General features: G+C 37.4%; 10 protein-coding genes across 10 annotated transcripts; 5 read left to right on the forward strand and 5 right to left on the reverse strand. All coding sequences in view use genetic code 12, as the record gives it.

The window, feature by feature from the left end:
* Positions 1–214: 214 nt before the first annotated feature.
* Positions 215–697, forward strand: CORT_0C06310 (hypothetical protein; the record flags this gene model as incomplete). The annotated part of the gene is made up of 1 exon (XM_003868861.1): positions 215–697. One exon carries the CDS (start codon positions 215–217, stop codon positions 695–697), a length of 483 nt encoding a protein of 160 aa, XP_003868909.1.
* Positions 698–809: 112 nt separating this feature from the next.
* Positions 810–5,252, reverse strand: CORT_0C06320 (hypothetical protein; the record flags this gene model as incomplete). Its single annotated transcript, XM_003868862.1, has 1 exon — positions 810–5,252. One exon carries the CDS (start codon positions 5,250–5,252, stop codon positions 810–812), a length of 4,443 nt encoding a protein of 1,480 aa, XP_003868910.1.
* Positions 5,253–8,600: 3,348 nt separating this feature from the next.
* Positions 8,601–9,617, forward strand: CORT_0C06330 (Pga46 protein; the record flags this gene model as incomplete). The annotated part of the gene is made up of 1 exon (XM_003868863.1): positions 8,601–9,617. The coding sequence occupies one exon, from the start codon at positions 8,601–8,603 to the stop codon at positions 9,615–9,617; it is 1,017 nt and encodes a 338-aa protein (XP_003868911.1).
* A 13-nt stretch (positions 9,618–9,630) lies between these two features.
* On the reverse strand, positions 9,631–10,695 carry CORT_0C06340 (Mag1 protein; the record flags this gene model as incomplete). Its single annotated transcript, XM_003868864.1, has 1 exon — positions 9,631–10,695. The coding sequence occupies one exon, from the start codon at positions 10,693–10,695 to the stop codon at positions 9,631–9,633; it is 1,065 nt and encodes a 354-aa protein (XP_003868912.1).
* A 573-nt stretch (positions 10,696–11,268) lies between these two features.
* Positions 11,269–11,823, forward strand: CORT_0C06350 (Tim22 protein; the record flags this gene model as incomplete). Its single annotated transcript, XM_003868865.1, has 1 exon — positions 11,269–11,823. The coding sequence occupies one exon, from the start codon at positions 11,269–11,271 to the stop codon at positions 11,821–11,823; it is 555 nt and encodes a 184-aa protein (XP_003868913.1).
* A 101-nt stretch (positions 11,824–11,924) lies between these two features.
* Positions 11,925–12,560, reverse strand: CORT_0C06360 (hypothetical protein; the record flags this gene model as incomplete). Its single annotated transcript, XM_003868866.1, has 1 exon — positions 11,925–12,560. The coding sequence occupies one exon, from the start codon at positions 12,558–12,560 to the stop codon at positions 11,925–11,927; it is 636 nt and encodes a 211-aa protein (XP_003868914.1).
* A 295-nt stretch (positions 12,561–12,855) lies between these two features.
* On the reverse strand, positions 12,856–13,437 carry CORT_0C06370 (hypothetical protein; the record flags this gene model as incomplete). Its single annotated transcript, XM_003868867.1, has 1 exon — positions 12,856–13,437. The coding sequence occupies one exon, from the start codon at positions 13,435–13,437 to the stop codon at positions 12,856–12,858; it is 582 nt and encodes a 193-aa protein (XP_003868915.1).
* Positions 13,438–13,481: 44 nt separating this feature from the next.
* Positions 13,482–13,838, forward strand: CORT_0C06380 (hypothetical protein; the record flags this gene model as incomplete). The annotated part of the gene is made up of 1 exon (XM_003868868.1): positions 13,482–13,838. One exon carries the CDS (start codon positions 13,482–13,484, stop codon positions 13,836–13,838), a length of 357 nt encoding a protein of 118 aa, XP_003868916.1.
* Positions 13,839–14,014: 176 nt separating this feature from the next.
* On the reverse strand, positions 14,015–15,679 carry CORT_0C06390 (hypothetical protein; the record flags this gene model as incomplete). The annotated part of the gene is made up of 1 exon (XM_003868869.1): positions 14,015–15,679. One exon carries the CDS (start codon positions 15,677–15,679, stop codon positions 14,015–14,017), a length of 1,665 nt encoding a protein of 554 aa, XP_003868917.1.
* Positions 15,680–16,010: 331 nt separating this feature from the next.
* On the forward strand, positions 16,011–17,234 carry CORT_0C06400 (Taz1 protein; the record flags this gene model as incomplete). The annotated part of the gene is made up of 1 exon (XM_003868870.1): positions 16,011–17,234. The coding sequence occupies one exon, from the start codon at positions 16,011–16,013 to the stop codon at positions 17,232–17,234; it is 1,224 nt and encodes a 407-aa protein (XP_003868918.1).
* Between the last annotated feature and the right edge of the window lie 19 nt (positions 17,235–17,253).

Genomic DNA, 17,253 nt, shown 5'->3' on the forward strand with positions numbered 1-17,253 from the left:
ATTCTTTTTCCAGAAGTGCCTTGTCTCCTGTCGGTCGAAGAATCATGAATGAATAAATGACACCTTTTTCACAAAATTTATGAACTTCGGTTATCTCCGCCATAATTATTTCCCCCTCTCCCTTATCGAAAAATTTATTAAACACCCATAGAACCAACTCAATTCCATCCCAAACACAATTTCTTTCTTCTTTATAACCATCTATATACATCAAATGTCACAACAGCGGGACCCAATCACATGTCATATCCTCGATACAACAGTCGGACTCCCAGCCCGCAATGTAATCGTGCAAATCCATCGTGTTTATGAAGTCGAAACCATCACTCAACAAAGCAGCAACAACGACGCTACCTCCATTGACTATCAAATTGATGCTCCATTTGCACGAGCAAAGACCAATGACGATGGCCGTGTGCTCAATTGGGTGTTCGATCCGAAATTGCAACACCTGAATGAAGATTTTGCAAAGACTGGTGTACGTGATGGGAAATGGGTTAAATTGGTTCCTGGATTATACAAGATCAAGTTCTTAACTGGTAAGTATTTCAAAGAACTTACTACTAGTGGTCATGGTGTTGGATCCAGGACGTTCTTTCCTGTTGTTGAAGTGGTTTTTGAAGTTGATGATTTACTGCATTATCATATTCCTTTGCTATTAAGTAATTATTCATATACTACATACAGAGGCAGTTAATATTACAAGCCACATATCTTTATTCTTTATCCTTTATACGTGTATGGGTATTAATACTATGATATGATTCTATATTCTCCAAATTTATGTCAACTCTATTCTATTCTGTTAGTTAATAATAAAAATGAGTATTATTTTGTGAACTTTCATGAACCAACATTTCATTACATTTATAATAATTGACTTCATTTTTGATGTTACTAATCTCTTTTGGATCAGATAAACTATATTGTGTCACTGATTTATTATATCTTTTGTAAACATCACTTGAAAATGTCTCATTAATTTTAATTTTGTTGTTGAAATTAACTCGTTTATTCAGTTGTAGTTGTGACGAGGGGTGTTGTTGCTGAGGCGGGAACCCCATTGGCATCTGCAATTGATACTGTTGCTGATGTCCATGTTGTCCATGTTGTGGCTGGTACTGTTGTTGTTGGTGTTGTTCATATGACGAATTGAATTGAAAACGTCTACGTTTCAAAATTGATGGATTATTCAATGATTGCTTTTTCGGCTTATTATTTGGCAATGTTTCAAACCTGTGCATTTCAACTTCAATGGTTGAATAATCACGAAACTGTTTAATGTATTTCAAATGTATTGGTAAATTACGTTTACCTTCTTCAGTTAAATTAGCAAGAATATTGTTCAATTCATCATTTCCCACTACTACTATAGCAGTTCCATTCGTTGACGAAGTCGGTACAGCCGGTGAAGCTAATGGCACATTTGGAGAGTCCAATTCTCGACTGTTGTCTTCATCGGAGATTTCCTTAATTGGTGTAGAGGAAGCAAATGCTTCGCTTGCACGCCTAGGCGCAATTCCGCTACTTCTCTTTTCAAGTTCAATTTGTCTTGCTAATGCGGCTTCATCCAAATGAGACCAAAATCCTTCATTTTTCAAAAACTCAATATTTTCATCAATATATGTGCCTGTCCAAGTTCCAGTGTCAGCATCACTTGCACCTGCAATTGCAGCTGCATCAGCATCAATGCCAGTATCAATTTGATCGCCCTCACCTTCATCATTGCTTCCACCGCTTCCGTCATCACCAGTATTCTCCGTTTCATCACGCAACTTTTGATCAGCAATTTGTTCTTTCGTCAATTCATCATCTTTCAAAAAAGGTTCACTGAACACATCATCGCCATTTTTGCTGCATGAAGTTGTTGATGACAATTTAACAAAATCAGGTGGTTTTGTCGGAGTCAAATCACGTTCAAATTTCTCATCAAACGTAAGCATTACATCGTCAAAAAGTCCGTTTGATTCAGGTTCAAAGTCGGGTAATGCACCTAATTTGAATGAAGCTTCACTAAGAACAGACAATCGACTCACATTGGCATCAGTATTCTCTGGTTGTTGCACTTGTGATGGTGGGGATGGTTCTTCCTTTTTGAATTTATTGAATCCAAACAATCCACGATGCAGTTTCTTTTTTGAGGGCGATGATGATGCTCCACTGATTAAGGAAAGATTGCTGGTTGATGTATTGGCGTCTTTTTCCTTTGGTTTCAATTTTTTGAAAAATGACTTGAAGTTGGATATTGATGATGATTTACTCAATTTTGAAGGTGATGTTGAACCAATCGAAGTCGAGTGACTGAAAAGTGATGCCTTGGGTGATTCGGCTGTGGCGTGATGCAGTTGTTGAGGTGAATGAAATTGTTTGGAACTGTGAAATGATGGCGCTGGTTTACTAAGAACAGAGTCATCCAAAGTTAAGTTTGGTTTGAAGGGTGTTGCTTGTTCATCTTTGGTTGTCGAACGACTGGCTACATCGTTGGACAACAAAGAACTTACCTTTGGAAATTCACTCAGTTGTGGTGTCCACACCACTTCATCTTTCAATGCAGAACCAACTTTCACATCAGAAGATTTTTGAAGCGCTGGCTTCTCATGTTCTTTCTTGTCATGGTTTTGATGATGATGATGATGGTGGTGGTGGTGTTTATGTTTCTTTGGCTTTCCTTTAACTTTCATTCCTGGTGATTTCTCAATTGGTGGTGGAGGTATAGCATCATGCGGAGGCGTTTCAATTTCATCTTTTACACCTTCGCCAGCTTTTGGAGTTACTGGATCTCCCACCGTGTTTATTTCCTCAATGACAGGCTGTGATGCCTCTTGTTTGAGCTGGTTGATAAATTCTGCCGACGAAGTAGATGAAGCATGACGATGATGCTTTCTAATTTTTCGATCAACAATTTGAACATCTCCTCTAGGTGGAACTTCATCTTGTACATCATTAACCAATCCTTTAAATGGTTTCGAAGTGATTTCAAAATCAGCTGATGGAACTGATGAAAATGAATAAGAAGGTGATAAAACTTGTTGATTCAATTTATCAGCACTTTCGGGAACACTTATAGTTTGATTTGTGATGTTCCCTTCTCCCTTATTCTCACGATTATACCTCAATGGACTCTCTTCCTTATGGGTTTCAATTAAATCATTCAATTTGTACAGCTCTGGTGATGCATCATTCATGTACAGGTCAACAAATGAATCATTATCAATACTTGGTTCTGGCAAGCCGCTTTCATCACTAGGAGAATCGCCACTCGATGTCTTTTTGAGGGTGGGAATTTGACGTGGGGGTTTCAAATCAGGCACATCTTCAATTCTGCTTTCCAATATAGAACAGTTAATTGGAACAGTAATTGTCGAGGTACCTTCTGGCGATTTGTCTCCAGTTCCAAAGAAAAGTGGCCGAGTCTGCTCGCTCTGCTCCATCACAGGACTTGCTCCATTAGAACGAGACAAATCTTCTTGAGTGGAATTAAATGACATGTCAGAAATATTCGCAAGTATCGGCTTTTCCGGTGCTTCATATGCTTTGGTGACATCTTTATCACAATTTAGTTTATCTTGTTGCAAACTAATTGGCTCTGACAATATTGGTGTTTCATTCAAGCTGTCCTTGTCTTCATCCATACTCACTTCTGAAACAGATGACGAAGAATGTCTCAAAGGCTCGTTCGCGTATCCCTTAGCCAATCCATCTTGATGCGATGTGTTCCCAAATTCATGCATAGCATGGCGGTTTAAATTATCTCCAATAGAGCTCAATGAGTGTCCAGCACTATTTGAGCGCAAAGTAGATACAGCCGTTGCTGTTTTAAAAGTATCTTCACTAGTTGCATTTAAGGTACTAAGAACAGTATCGTCAGTAGCATCGTCTCGGCGATTACCGCTATCATCGGATACGGAGTCCATACTTAGTCTTTGGTCACTAGAGCCACTACTTTCTCTATTGGTTTCATTATTGGCATTTGAATGTGGGTCGTGTTGTTCTTTTGAAGGATAACTTCTTGTCGGCAATTGCATCTCCTCTTGATGCCGCTGTTGGTGTGGTGACGACGAGGTTTCTCGTTTATGGTCCTGTAGCTTGGACTCACTAGGATGCCCATGAAAATCTTCCCCTCTGGTGTTTCTGGTTGAAGCCATATCAGCCTCATCTGAGTCATGCAATTGTTGAGAATGTAGATTCTGTAGTTGATGATACTTGTGAAGTGTATGGTCATCGCTAATCGAAGTAGATGGTGTATTACTATCAGATCTCTCCAAGTTAGCAGCTGAGTTGTTATTATGATGGTTGTGAAAAACATTTGACATGTTTGAACTAGATGAAGATATTGAGGAAGATGCATTTGATGAGTGATGTTGTTCTGATCTGGTAATATTTTGCGAATGAAGTTTCTGCAAATTTTTCAAACTTGAAGTACTATTATTCTTGTATGATTCGTAAGGCATCTTGCCACTACCATTGTCAATAGTTATGTTAGTATGAATATCTCCTTTATTATCTCTGATAGTTTTTGACAAATTTTGTTTGTTTGCTAATCGAACATTTTGTAGTGAATTTGATTTCGGAAGGGATGTATAAGAACCAGCTGATCGAAGTGGTGGAGGTGCAGCAATGGCTGGTGATGAAGATGGCGATTCATTAGGAAAACGTGATTGGTTCATATGCAGCCCCATAGAAGGTGAGTAATGGTTTGGGCTGGCGTGGTATCCTTGACTCTGACCGTGATTATGAGTGTTGTTGTTTTTTCTTGCAAAAGAAGTGTCAACAATTATTTTCCCTGGTCTGTTTCTCTTGGTTGGTGCGGTTCTGGGTCGAAACACTTCACCATTAGGGAAATAGTATACGCCCTCTTTAGTATAAAATGAGCCGGGTGGTGCTCCCGTGTTTCTACAACCATTGTTAGGTGCAATATTGTTGGGGTTGTTGGGGCTGTTGTTTTGATGGTAATTGGGGTTAACATTACTAGCATTGCTGGTGTAGTTGTTGTGACTTACATAACTAGTGTAGCTCGTGGCACTGGTGATACTGTTGCTCTTGGAAAATGATTCATTGACAGCAATCTTGGGTGACATTGAACCAGCTACTCTCTTTGTCGGTTTCTTAATGAATTTACTATCAACTGATATTAAATTGTCAGTGGACATATCTCGTGATAGCGACTTATTGAGATGAGGCATTTGCTGTGATGAATAAGTGTTTGCAGTCGACACTGACGTGATCGAATTTCTTCTCGAATGAGGCGTCATATTGTAGCAGGAGTAACTTGTTGTTGTCTAAAATTGTATTCTGTCTTTTCCAATTCTAAAGGTTCTCTATGCGTCTAGGACAGTGTATAAATGTACAATTGTAAAAAGCGTGGTTGTAATATATAAATAAAGCGAGTGTCTGGGTGTGTTGTTACTTTGTCTTGGTTGGTTGGGTGAGCGGGCTGTGATTCGAAAACAGAGAAAAGATACCTCTCTTGTCAGACGTGGTTTCAATGCAATGGCGTAAAGGGATACAAATGCAATGTGTGGATTGAACTAGTCTAAGCAATGCTATCTCTTGGTGGTCAATTATGAAGTGGTGTGTTGTTTTAAAGAAAAGATGTGTAATAAAAAATTATTATTAGAAAGGGTTTTGATTTTTTGGTTTCGAATAGATTTGAGTCTCTTTTCTTGTTTTTGTTGTGTTTGCATTGTGCATTGTAATGTATGTTGTGATTTATTTTTTTTATACTGGTGTGTCTGTGTGTGTATTATTGTTCTTTTGTTCTTTGTGCATTGTAGTGTACATTTGACGAATTTTTTCAATTCATAACGTAAAGAGAAGGATATCTGTATGAATAACTAACGCCAACAACGACATGCATGTTTAAAAAGGCAGAAAGAAGCATCCGATAGGCGGGTAGTTACTAAACTAAACAAATGTAAAGTAATCCCTTACTAAAATGTTTGTACGCTGCATTACATTAAGAATGTAAATAGGATTCGGAGCAAAGGTAGTGTACATGTGAATAACAATGTTGATTCTTTGTGTTGCTTTTTATTTTGTGTTAGAGTTTTGTGTAAGTCGAATGAAGAAGGATTTTTTGCAAGTATTTCCTGTATATAAACATATTTTTGTTTACTGGTTATTTCAATATTTCTAGGGGTAACACACACAATAGATTGATACAAAACAATAGACACAACCATTGTAGGCACCAATACCATACCACATCACACCACCAAGCTACATGAGCTAATTGTCCTTAATCGCATTCTTGCACTCAACTCTTTGCTTTATGGTACTACGAAAGCCTCTCTTACAGTAGTTGAAGTTACTCGTATCGACTAGCATACCAAATGCCATCGGATCTTTTACTGCTTCGAGGCAATCAAAGCTTCGACCTTCCAATTATAGCCTGCAACAATCAGATTAAATGATACAGCATAAAGACTGTAACACCCTATTCCATACCAAAAAATTTAAAGTAAGTAGTGGAAATTTATAATATGTCAGGGGGCAAAAAAATAAAGGTTGTATGTGTAGAAGGAAAACCATATAGAGGATGAAGAACTATTCCCCATTCCCTGTCATACGTTTGACTACAGGCCATAAGCCTTCCGTGGTTGGAAACCTATAAGCTTTCCCCTCAGTCTACCTCCCCATTTGTTGGTAGGATAACACGATCTATTTATACGAAATAAGTCGAAAATAATCACATTCCTTCTAGAATCACTCTAATCTTGTTCCAAATCCTTGTGAACTATACTACATACTGCATAACCCATATTCTCTTATATATGTTGCTGTTGTTGCTTGTTTGTTTGTTTGTTTTATATGAAAATGTAAGACGACTATAAAAAAGAATAATCCAACAATTAGTTCAACCTTTGTGTAATTTACGTCTAGATTACAATATAATTAGACTTATAATATTTTATTTTTATTTTATTTTTCCAAGGCGCGGTGGAGGAAAAGCAACTCTTGAACTTTTCGGAAACGGCTTGTAACTTATCAAAGTCTCTTTATCACCGACGCCGAATCCGCACTAAACACCGTAAATCAAACTACCAGATCTCTCTTTTAAAAACCCATAGAAGCACACTTATACTGGTTTCTTCTGTCTGGCTGTCCAAAGACTTTTATTGTTAAAAAAAAACCAGCAAGATTCGGTCTTTAGCAACTAAAAGATTAACTATTGGAACGACTATATTTCTTAGAGTAAGAGAAGTTAAACACGTCTCTTAACCCCGTTGCGAATTGCAAATATAGTTTTTATAACCTTAAACACGTTAGCATTACCCACGAACGCCAAGCGTGTTTAAAGAAAGTCTATACCAATTGATGCTAATCCTATTTCAAAACTCAACAGTAAATTCAAGAGTGAGCAAATTGAACAAAGGATCCGCGTGTTTCTTGATCTCGGCACACTCAATTACAAGATCTACAGAAGAAACCAATTTGTTTATTTTTCTAACCGACATATTTTTTACTTGTGTTTTTATTTTTTGCACTAAATCCGTGACATTCCGAAATAGGAACGATTTTGTCAATTTTGAGTTAAGTGTAGAATGTATTGTAAAATCACTTGTGTACATTTTCCTATTATGCACTATCGGTTATTATCAACAATATTAGCTTGCTCTATTTTTGTTAAATCAAGTCTATCGTGTTAAAAATTGTAATACTATGAGACAAGCACAATGTAATTTCTCGGGAATTTCATTTCACTCATTATCAAAATCATAGACAGATGTTCTGTGTACTAAGTTTAACATCAAATCTGAAGAATGTACCTTTTAGCTAAGGCTTCAACCTCTCTCTACCTTCAAAGGACTGATATATTTGGAGCAGTTATAACTGCCAACAGCACATCTTGTGAGATTTACTCCTTTGTGTCTATCAAATATACACATCTATCTTTTCATCTAAATCACAACCTCCCCTCCCTTGTCTTTGTCCTATTGCACGTTTCTATCTAATTTGTGTACTCTTATTGCTTTGTATATTATTCTATTGTTCAAAATGGTTATGAGAAAAAGACAGATAACAATAAAATGCGGCTTAATTGTGTGATTTTAGAGAATGTGTGCCTGAAATAAACAAAAAACACAGCAACCATATCCTCGAACGAGCAAAGAGTGGGGCTATGCTGGATCTTGTAGTAAGATCATCTGGTTGGAAGTGATTGCATAATTACTTGGCTTCATAAGCCACACCTTTAAAGGCTTTCATAGATAAGGTATATCACTCAACATTGAAAGGAGGTCAATGTGTACCTGAAACCGGACATGAATGTACGCCAATGAATACTGATATATGCAGGAGTAGGTGGAAGTTGGAGTCAAATTTTAGTGTATGTCAGATAATGCGATATGAAGAAACTTTAGAGAATAATATGTTCTCAGGCTATACTATTTTACAAAGTGCTTATCTTGGAATGGCTGTGGGAATTCCAATACACAATAGACTAACTCGTACATCACTTGACTGCATATTCTGGGTGCAAAAAAATCAACTCGTAAAAAAGAGTACGAAGTAAATTACATCAGAGTAACATAAAATAACAAAAAACACATCTTTTTAATCCACAAACCATACTCTCTCACATCACTCTATCTAAAACGATGATTCTCCATCAACTAATATATATCATCTACCCATTCATTCTCCTAATCACTTTGATCCACGCACTCGACATTACCATAAACGATGTCAAAATCGATGATCCTGCTCAGGTTGTTAAATCGAAATTCAAAAAATACTTACCAGAATTACAAGAAACTTTGGAAATACCAATACGTCCTAATCAACAAACTATTCGTGAATCATTCATTCGTCCCCGTATCACCAACACCAAAGGAGGCCGGATCAATCATCGTGGTATAAAATCGTTGTTTAGAAAAACCAAGACCCAATCATCGTCTATCCTGGTGTTGCTGAGTCTGATTCAGACCCTGCGGGCTACAAATGGTGATTTCAATGATACTGATGACGAGGACGATATTTCATTAACTCAAGTCGACCCACTTTTTAACACCAGCGACACTTCCACGGTTCATTCACGTCCTTCTTGGATTAAAAGTTTTCTCAGTTACAAGACCAAACAAAGTACGGTCCATTCCATGTCAGTTGACCCGTCAAGTAAATCGAACAACCATAAATCCTCACCAAACAAACACGTGGACCTGAAATTGAAATCGAAAATCACCGAATATGAAGATTCATTGAGTAATCCCAAGGACTTGAAACGTTGGGTTCAGTTAATTGCTGATAAGCCAACCGCCACAAGGAACAACAATCACGGGGGATCACCGACATTTCCTTCTTCCTCAATCAAAACGAAAACATTCACCACTGGTAACAAAAATGATCAACAACAACTTGAAATTGATATCGACGAATTTATCAATTATTTGATCAATGAACAAGGTTTTAATCGTGACGACTTACAGTTTTTGAGAATGAAAAATTTGGATTATGGATTAGGTGAAATTGAACAAGAATTGAACAAATTAAAAGATCAGCAAGGTAAACCAAAAGTTATCAAGATTGGTGGTGAAGAAGATCATAGTAATGGAGGAAAGAAAGTCAAGGTTTATTGGCTCTCATTAATGTACTTCTCCATTCTTTTGCTATCTTGAAATGTACAAGGGTCTATTCCTTATCCAATACGTCTATATTTGTAGAACTCAATCTCCATAAAATCATCATAAATGCACTTCGAAAAGGTTTAAACTTTTCAGCCACATGAAGTACATATACATCATGAATAGGTTTCCAAGTCCGTTTCGAGTCCAGTTTATTATAAAACTTGGACCGTTTTTGCAACCCAGCTTGTTTCACTTCATCTTGGGCAACCTCACTTTTTGCTACAGCAAGCACCTGTGGTCTTTGTTCAAGGTACTTGGCCATACCTCTAGCTACACCTAAATCATCTTCAGCAAATACATCCAATTCTTCTAATGTAAATATAGCAAACATTTTAGCTGACCATAACCCAATTCCTTTTAATTTACACACTTCATTGTATATTTCATCCACGGTCGCATTGCGATAGAATTCCAACTTAGTCAATTTATCATTAGGATCAGCAAATACTTGACTTATATGTTGAACATATTTCACTTTCTGACGTGATAATCCAACGCTTTTTAATTGTTCCTCTGACATCTCAAGAGTCGCCTTCGCTGTCGGTATCACTCCATCACCAACAAACAAGTTCTTGAACTTCCCTTCAACAGATTTAGCAGAAGCGCCACTTACTTGTTGAGCAATCACCGATCGTACTAAACTATACCAATATAAATGAATACGATCATCATCAGCTTTAACCAATTTGTCATCAAATGCCTTGGATCCAAATCCCGTAAAATTCTCCTTTATGACAATAGGATACAATGAAGGGTCTCGTTCAATACAGTATTTAACGCCCTCGATAAATCCAGGTGTATGATAATCAATAAATTCTTGGGGTAGTGATAAATTCAGAGGAATTTCCAACTGCTGGTTCTGTTTCAACAACGCGTCAGTTTTATCAATAAGTTGCGATGGGTTCTTGGGAGCTTTCGGTACAGGTTTAAGTTTAGGTTTCGCCTTGGACACTCCATTTGACGTGGACTTCTTGATGTCTGTTGGCACATCAGTTGCTAATGGGTATACTTGAGACGTGTTTTCGGCTGTTTTCAACCCCGATTTGTTGGATCTTGTAATTGGACCCATTATAAAATGTCGTAATTGTAGGAGTTTGATGTAGTTAGCTCGTTGGAGTATAAGTTTGGGAAACAAGTTCAGCCTTGATGTGGTTGAAGAATCTACAGTAATTCTTGATTGTTTGCCGCTGGGATACCTTTTTTTGCTTGCTTTGAAATGAGCTTTTTTAGTGGGACTCTATGAAATAGCAACTGAAACTACTGACGGAGTGCAAAGTTGCTAATATTCACTCAAGGGTTTGTTTCATATTAATGCGAAATTGATACGAGTCGAAAGTGATCAATGTTTAAAGTGTTTGTCAAAAGATGCTGAAACATTTTGTTTCATTCGTTGCAGGCTGTTGGTTCCTCAATCAATCCCTGTCTATGTGAACTGGGTTCACTTCATAGCATCCCGATATCAATGCCATCTATACAATACTTTATCTCTTTCTTGATCCAATTTCGTGGGGAAGATTCTTGATTCAATCAATGAACGAAAGTATCTGAAGAAAAAAAAATTATTTGCAATCGGAAAGTGGGCAAGACCATCACGAAAGCTCTTCCTTCATCAACTCAGTCCCACAACATTCTTTTTTTCATCATGAGTATGATTGGCGTATATCAAGGGCCACAGCCGCCCAAAAAGAGTCTTCAAGAGATGACCCAACAAGAGCAAGCAGAAGAAGGTGCAAGATACTTTGTTGACTTTATGCAATCGTGTCCTGGAAAAACCGCCATGGCTGGAGCAAGCGGGTTCGCCCTTGGTGGGTTCTTTGGTTTATTTATGGCATCCATGGCTTACGATACACCCGTGGGGACTGATGCTGTCAAACATATTAGTGATTTACCCTTCAAACAACAAATGAAGCTACAATTTACTGATATGGCCAAAAGATCATACTCATCGGCCAAAAATTTCGGGTATATTGGTTTGGTTTATTCGGGGGTTGAATGTAGTATTGAAAGTTTTCGAGCCAAACATGATTTGTACAATGGTGTCACTGCTGGATGCATAACGGGTGCTGGGTTGGCAATCAAAGGAGGTCCACAAGCGGCATTTATTGGATGCGCTGGTTTTGCTGCTTTCAGTTTGGCAATAGATATGTATTTGCATAGCGACGCAGCTCCTCCACCAAAGAATGACTATGATATATGAGTATCGTGAAGGAGAAAGTTCGGAGACCTGGCTACGGGGGCGTTTAATGGATTATATTCTTGTAAATATTACATACTAATACAAATTTTAAGAGTGACTTATCAACAAAAGTAATAACAATATCGGTATTTGAAATCGGCAGCAAATACTGAACTAGTGAAAAATAGGGCAATTATGAAAACAGTCACCAAGATCCAATATCGAGACTTGTAAACATTGGTGGTAAGCCGAGTCGATGCTGTGTTTATTTTCGAGTTTTGAAGGTTAGCTTTAGCTTTGGCGCTCTCCAACTCTTTGAGAAGTTCATCCACTTGTGTATCATTATTATCATGTTGTATGTTTACAGTTTGTCCCTTTTGACTCTTGAGATCACCAATCAAATCTAATATTTCATCAAGTTTAATGTCAATCAATTCGAAATCAGTTGTTTCATGAGCAACCTCGTCCAATTCTTGATTCAATTGTGTCAACTTGATTTTTATTCGTTCTTCAATAGAATTTTGATTGGTTCTTCTTATACTTGGAGTACGGTTAAATATTCGAAAATTGGACTCGTTGTTCGCATTCTTAGGCATTGAGAAAGTACGATGTGAAGATGAAGCTGTTGGCCCTTGTGATAGGTCATTCAACGATGTGAATCTGTTTGGTTTAGATTTGGTTTGGTTTGTTGGCAAGTACGTGAGCGGCAATGGGTCGCCTAAATTAAATGATTCTTGTTTATGTGATTGTCTATTCATATCAGCATTCTTATTCGGGAATCTTCACTTCGGTTCTTGGAAGCCTGGTTTGTAGTCAATGAAAAGGGGGTAGGTTTGATGCTTTGAGTCTCGAAATATTATTTTGTGTCTCTTTCAATGTTTTGGTTTAATCTTTTTTTTGGCAATTCGACGCGCCTTGTAAATATGTTCATCAATCATCAACGTAATTCAGAGCTACTATCATCATTGCAATAGCTTAGAAAGTGGCATTGTATGGGCCGTTTAAGTGCAAGAGGAAAGGAACTAGATAACATCACGATATGATACTAATGTGTTAACTACCTAGGCGATTAAATGACGCGTCATCGACAGATAAATCGCATGCAGTACTCTTTACGTGTTTAATATAGGCGACCTTCAACAAGTATGTAATAATCCACATCTGATTGTATCTTTCAATTTTAGTTATACTTGCTTCTTTAGCGGAGTCTTTCCTCTGGAGTAATATTGATTTCGATTTCAGTAGATCCAATGTGTCATAGTCATAAAATAAACATGGGAATTTCTCGGCAACAAAGTAAGAGATGACAACTATTTCTGTCAATGGGTATGAACTCAACGTAGAAAGCATGTGTTCTTTATACAATGAAGCAGCGACTTTGTCTATTAACGATGCTAGTCTTTGATATAATTGTTGATGTGAAACATTATTCTGTTGCAACTGCAAAATCTTGAAGACATGAAACTCTTTGAATTCAATGTTGGAGTTTAAAATTCGCATTGTAAGGCCATATTTAAGTTTCTGAGCTCTTTCGACTGGTATTATCTCTCGAATCATAGCTGAACTTTTAGAACAAAGAATTTTGTTCTGCTCAAATTGTTGCAAAAAACGGAAAAATAACTGTAATTGATACATCAACGAAACTACATTTTACTATATTTCAGAAAAATACACACAATATGAGTAACACCATTGACAACGACGCAAGTTTCATCATTTTGCAAAAACAAATCAGTCGTAAATTGATGGCCAAGACATTAATGCTAAATAGCAAGGTTCCTTCGCAACAATTCAACCACATAACAACATTAAAAGATGATATTCCATTTCCTCTCTGGATTTTACACAAGATAAAAGAAATAAACACCTTGGTTGATGCAGAAGACTTCTGCGATGTGACAAATCCTGATATCTATCGAATCCTAATGTGCTCAGAAAACTTTGAAACTCTAATCAATAACACATTTATTCCCACTTTAGAACAAGAAGACAGCCCAGAGGTTGGCTTACCTGACGATTTAATTATGCTAGTATGATAGCCCCCACAGTTTTAAATAAGAAACGGAAGTAGTTAAAATTCGGAATAAAAAGTTTTTGTAGTAGTCATTCCTTTTTGTAGCTACAATTGGTACACTCTCAAATCTAATATAATCTAAACATATATAAAGGCATAAATGAAGGCAAAGCTCTCCTAATACACCGTGAAACGGTACTAATAACCCAGCCCAAACAGCTGATAATACCCAAGATTAACCCCACCCTTAGTGCCATTCAACGAGGCTTTACTATTCTTACCAGAGTTTTTCACAACAACTTCTCTCAATGTGTTGAACATCACCGCGAGGACCAATGTGTCAACATCAACCGATAACGTACTATTTAAAAATGATTCTTCAACAGGATAATCAGCATACAGCGGTGCTGCTGCTGTTGTTGCTTGTGCCGGTGAAGGGGATGTAGACAGCAAATCTTGGTACAATTCAATACTTCCCAAGTCATTATGTTTTTTGGGTATCAGACCAAGCTGGGATTTAGAAGTAGCTCCTTCTTTTAAACTTCCAAATGGTAGCAAGTTCTTAGGAATAAAGGAAAGTCGATTAGTGCAACACAGCTTCAAAACTTCAACAAATTTCTGATTATTTGGAATTGGATTTATATAGGTCGTTGCATCATTAATATCGAAATCTACATTTTCTGATGAGCCTTCTTGATTTGATTTCCTGAAACGTAAAAATTTTGATTTTCCTGACTTTGGTTTCTCATTGATTATATCATCACAAAGTGATGCTTTATCGTCATCGATAACAAGCAATTTCATTTGTTGGTTGTATCGATTATGGAATCCGTTGGATGCTGAAGTGCCTATAACTCTAAAACGAGTTCCCTTGTATGTAAAGTCAGCAAACGGTTTGAAACTTGCTTGAAACATGACAATTTTGAAACACGATGAAGTATGAGGTAAGAATTCAAATATGAATCGATGGTAATTCGAAAAAGATTTAAGGTAAACAAAACAATAATCAAAAGTTTCAAAGTCGGTGTCATCATTGGTCTTTTGAGGTGGTGCTGGGTTTTCTTTGAATTTTCTGAAAATAAGCTGTGGACTATCTTTACGAAATGAAGACAATTTTGGACTTTGCATTCTTAAAAGCGGCAAGCCCTGTCCCTCGATTTTATAACTCATTGGTATGATATGAGTTCTGTCATCGCTGACTTCTGTTGTTGTGCCATTTGAAAGCGAATTATTGTTTATATTCGTAGATAAATCCTTTCTTTTTTTCGGATCTTCACGCAATTCCTTAAAAAGTTCAAAAGAGTCAGCACTGGGGAAAATCAAAGTATCCTGTTTCAACGTACGATCAACAGAAAGCAACAGTCTTTTGTAATTAAAGGAAGCGAGTTCCTTATTCATGATTCTCTTCTGGTCAAATACATATTGCTCTTCGAGATTGTGGCTATCATTGAACTTTCCTGGCTCTTCAACTGTAATGGTATCATCTTTTGTATTATTAAACTCTTCTAATGAACTCAGAGACCCAACACTACTCTGATTACCTCTACGCCGTTGCTCTAGCGAACGTTCACGATCTTCCACCATTTTCATCTGATTGACAACAAAAGCTGAACGCCTTGAGAAATTGTCTAAGAAAGTATTTAGCAACTCGAGTCTTTTGACTATAGTAGCACAAATGCTGTCAGTATTCAATGAAGCAAATAAAGAACTATCACCGTCTCCTTGGTCACTAGCATGTGAAGTTGAAGACAAAAGTCCAACATCTACACCATTGTAAGTATCAACAGATCGAGCGGTTTGAATTGTTTCATCGTGTTCCTTTTTATCTTTCAAGCGGGGCAGCGCACCCTTGTACTCTTGCATAGTGTGGATTGCGCCCCTTTGTTGCTATTGCTCAACAGTCGGCTCACTATTCAGTACAGCGTTATTCTTTTGCGTTTTGGATTTATTTCTTCTAAACATATTGCTGGACTGTTATTCAAAAAAAGATTGTGGGGAATAATTGTTTTGATTAAAGTTGACAGAGATTGCGCCTTTTACCACCTGAAGACCTGGCAATGATGACTTTGTGTCACATTTGGCCGTGAAATAAAAAAAAAAATTCTCAGTTCTCATTTCCCGTACGATTTCCCCCACCTCATCTTGTGAAGCGAATAGTCGACAGCCCACCAAGTTTCACCCATCCAACTACCTAATGTCTTTCCAAGATGTCTTGAAACGTGGAGATGAGTTCCTAGAGGAATATCCGAGAACCAATCCACTTTGGAACTATGCATCGCATGCCACGTGTTTATTCATGATCACCGGATCCAAAATTATTCTCAACACTTTGTACAAACCGTTCGTTCACAATATAGAGAAATTAGATAATGCATTAGCGAAAGCAAGGTTGGAGAATAGGGGCCTTCTTACAGTTATGAACCACATGTCTGTAGTTGATGACCCTGCTTTCTATGCAGCACTACCCTGGAGATACCATTTAGATATAGATACCATTAGATGGGGTTTTGGCGCTCACAATATTTGTTTCAGTAATGTATTTCAAAGTTGGTTTTTTAACTTGGGAAAGATATTGGGTACAAAAAGATTTGGAGAAGGTCCTTTCCAAGGCTCATTGGATGCTGCAATTAGAATATTGAGTCCAGATGATACATTAGATCTCGAATATGCGCCTGGTATTAAAGAAGAATCTAAGCCAATTGTTTTGCAAACAGTTAATAATGTCTACGACAAATCAAATACAGACTTGGTAAAATTCATCAAGCCAACGCCAGACTCGACAAATGTCCTTATGTCAAAAAGCCCATTCATACGAACAAAGACTTCATGGTTTCACGTATTTCCCGAAGGTTTTGTATTGCAATTACAGGAGCCACATAACAATTCAATGAGGTATTTCAAATGGGGTGTAAGTAGACTCATTCTTGAATCGACCAGAGCTCCAGTTGTTGTGCCAATTTTCACGTATGGATTTGAGAAAGTTGCTCCAGAGGACACTGCAGAAGAAGGTATAAAAAGGTGGCTACCAGCCAACGTAGGAGCTGAAATACATTTGACAATAGGAGATGCAATCTCTGATCAAAAAATTGAGCAATACAGACAAGAGTGGAGAAAATTAGTGGCCAAATATATTGACAAATCGAATCCAACAGATTTGTCAGAGGAGTTGAAGAATGGCGATAAAGCGCAAGATTTACGAAGCTCGCTAGCAGCATACCTACGCGATAATGTCTTACAAATTAGAGATACAATTCCGTTACTCAAGCCCGAAGACCCTAGGTTTAAGGACCCAAAATTTTGGAAAATATACACCAATACTGAGGGCATGAGTAATGAGGATGTTAAATTTGTTGGCAAAAACTGGGCCATCAGAAGATTCCAATCTCATTTACCCGAGTATGAAGATGATAGTAAATAGAATAGACTAAAACTTGTAA

This window comes from Candida orthopsilosis, assembly GCF_000315875.1.
Source record: "Candida orthopsilosis Co 90-125, chromosome 3 draft sequence".
Classification (NCBI taxonomy): Eukaryota; Fungi; Ascomycota; class Pichiomycetes; order Serinales; family Debaryomycetaceae; genus Lodderomyces; species Lodderomyces orthopsilosis.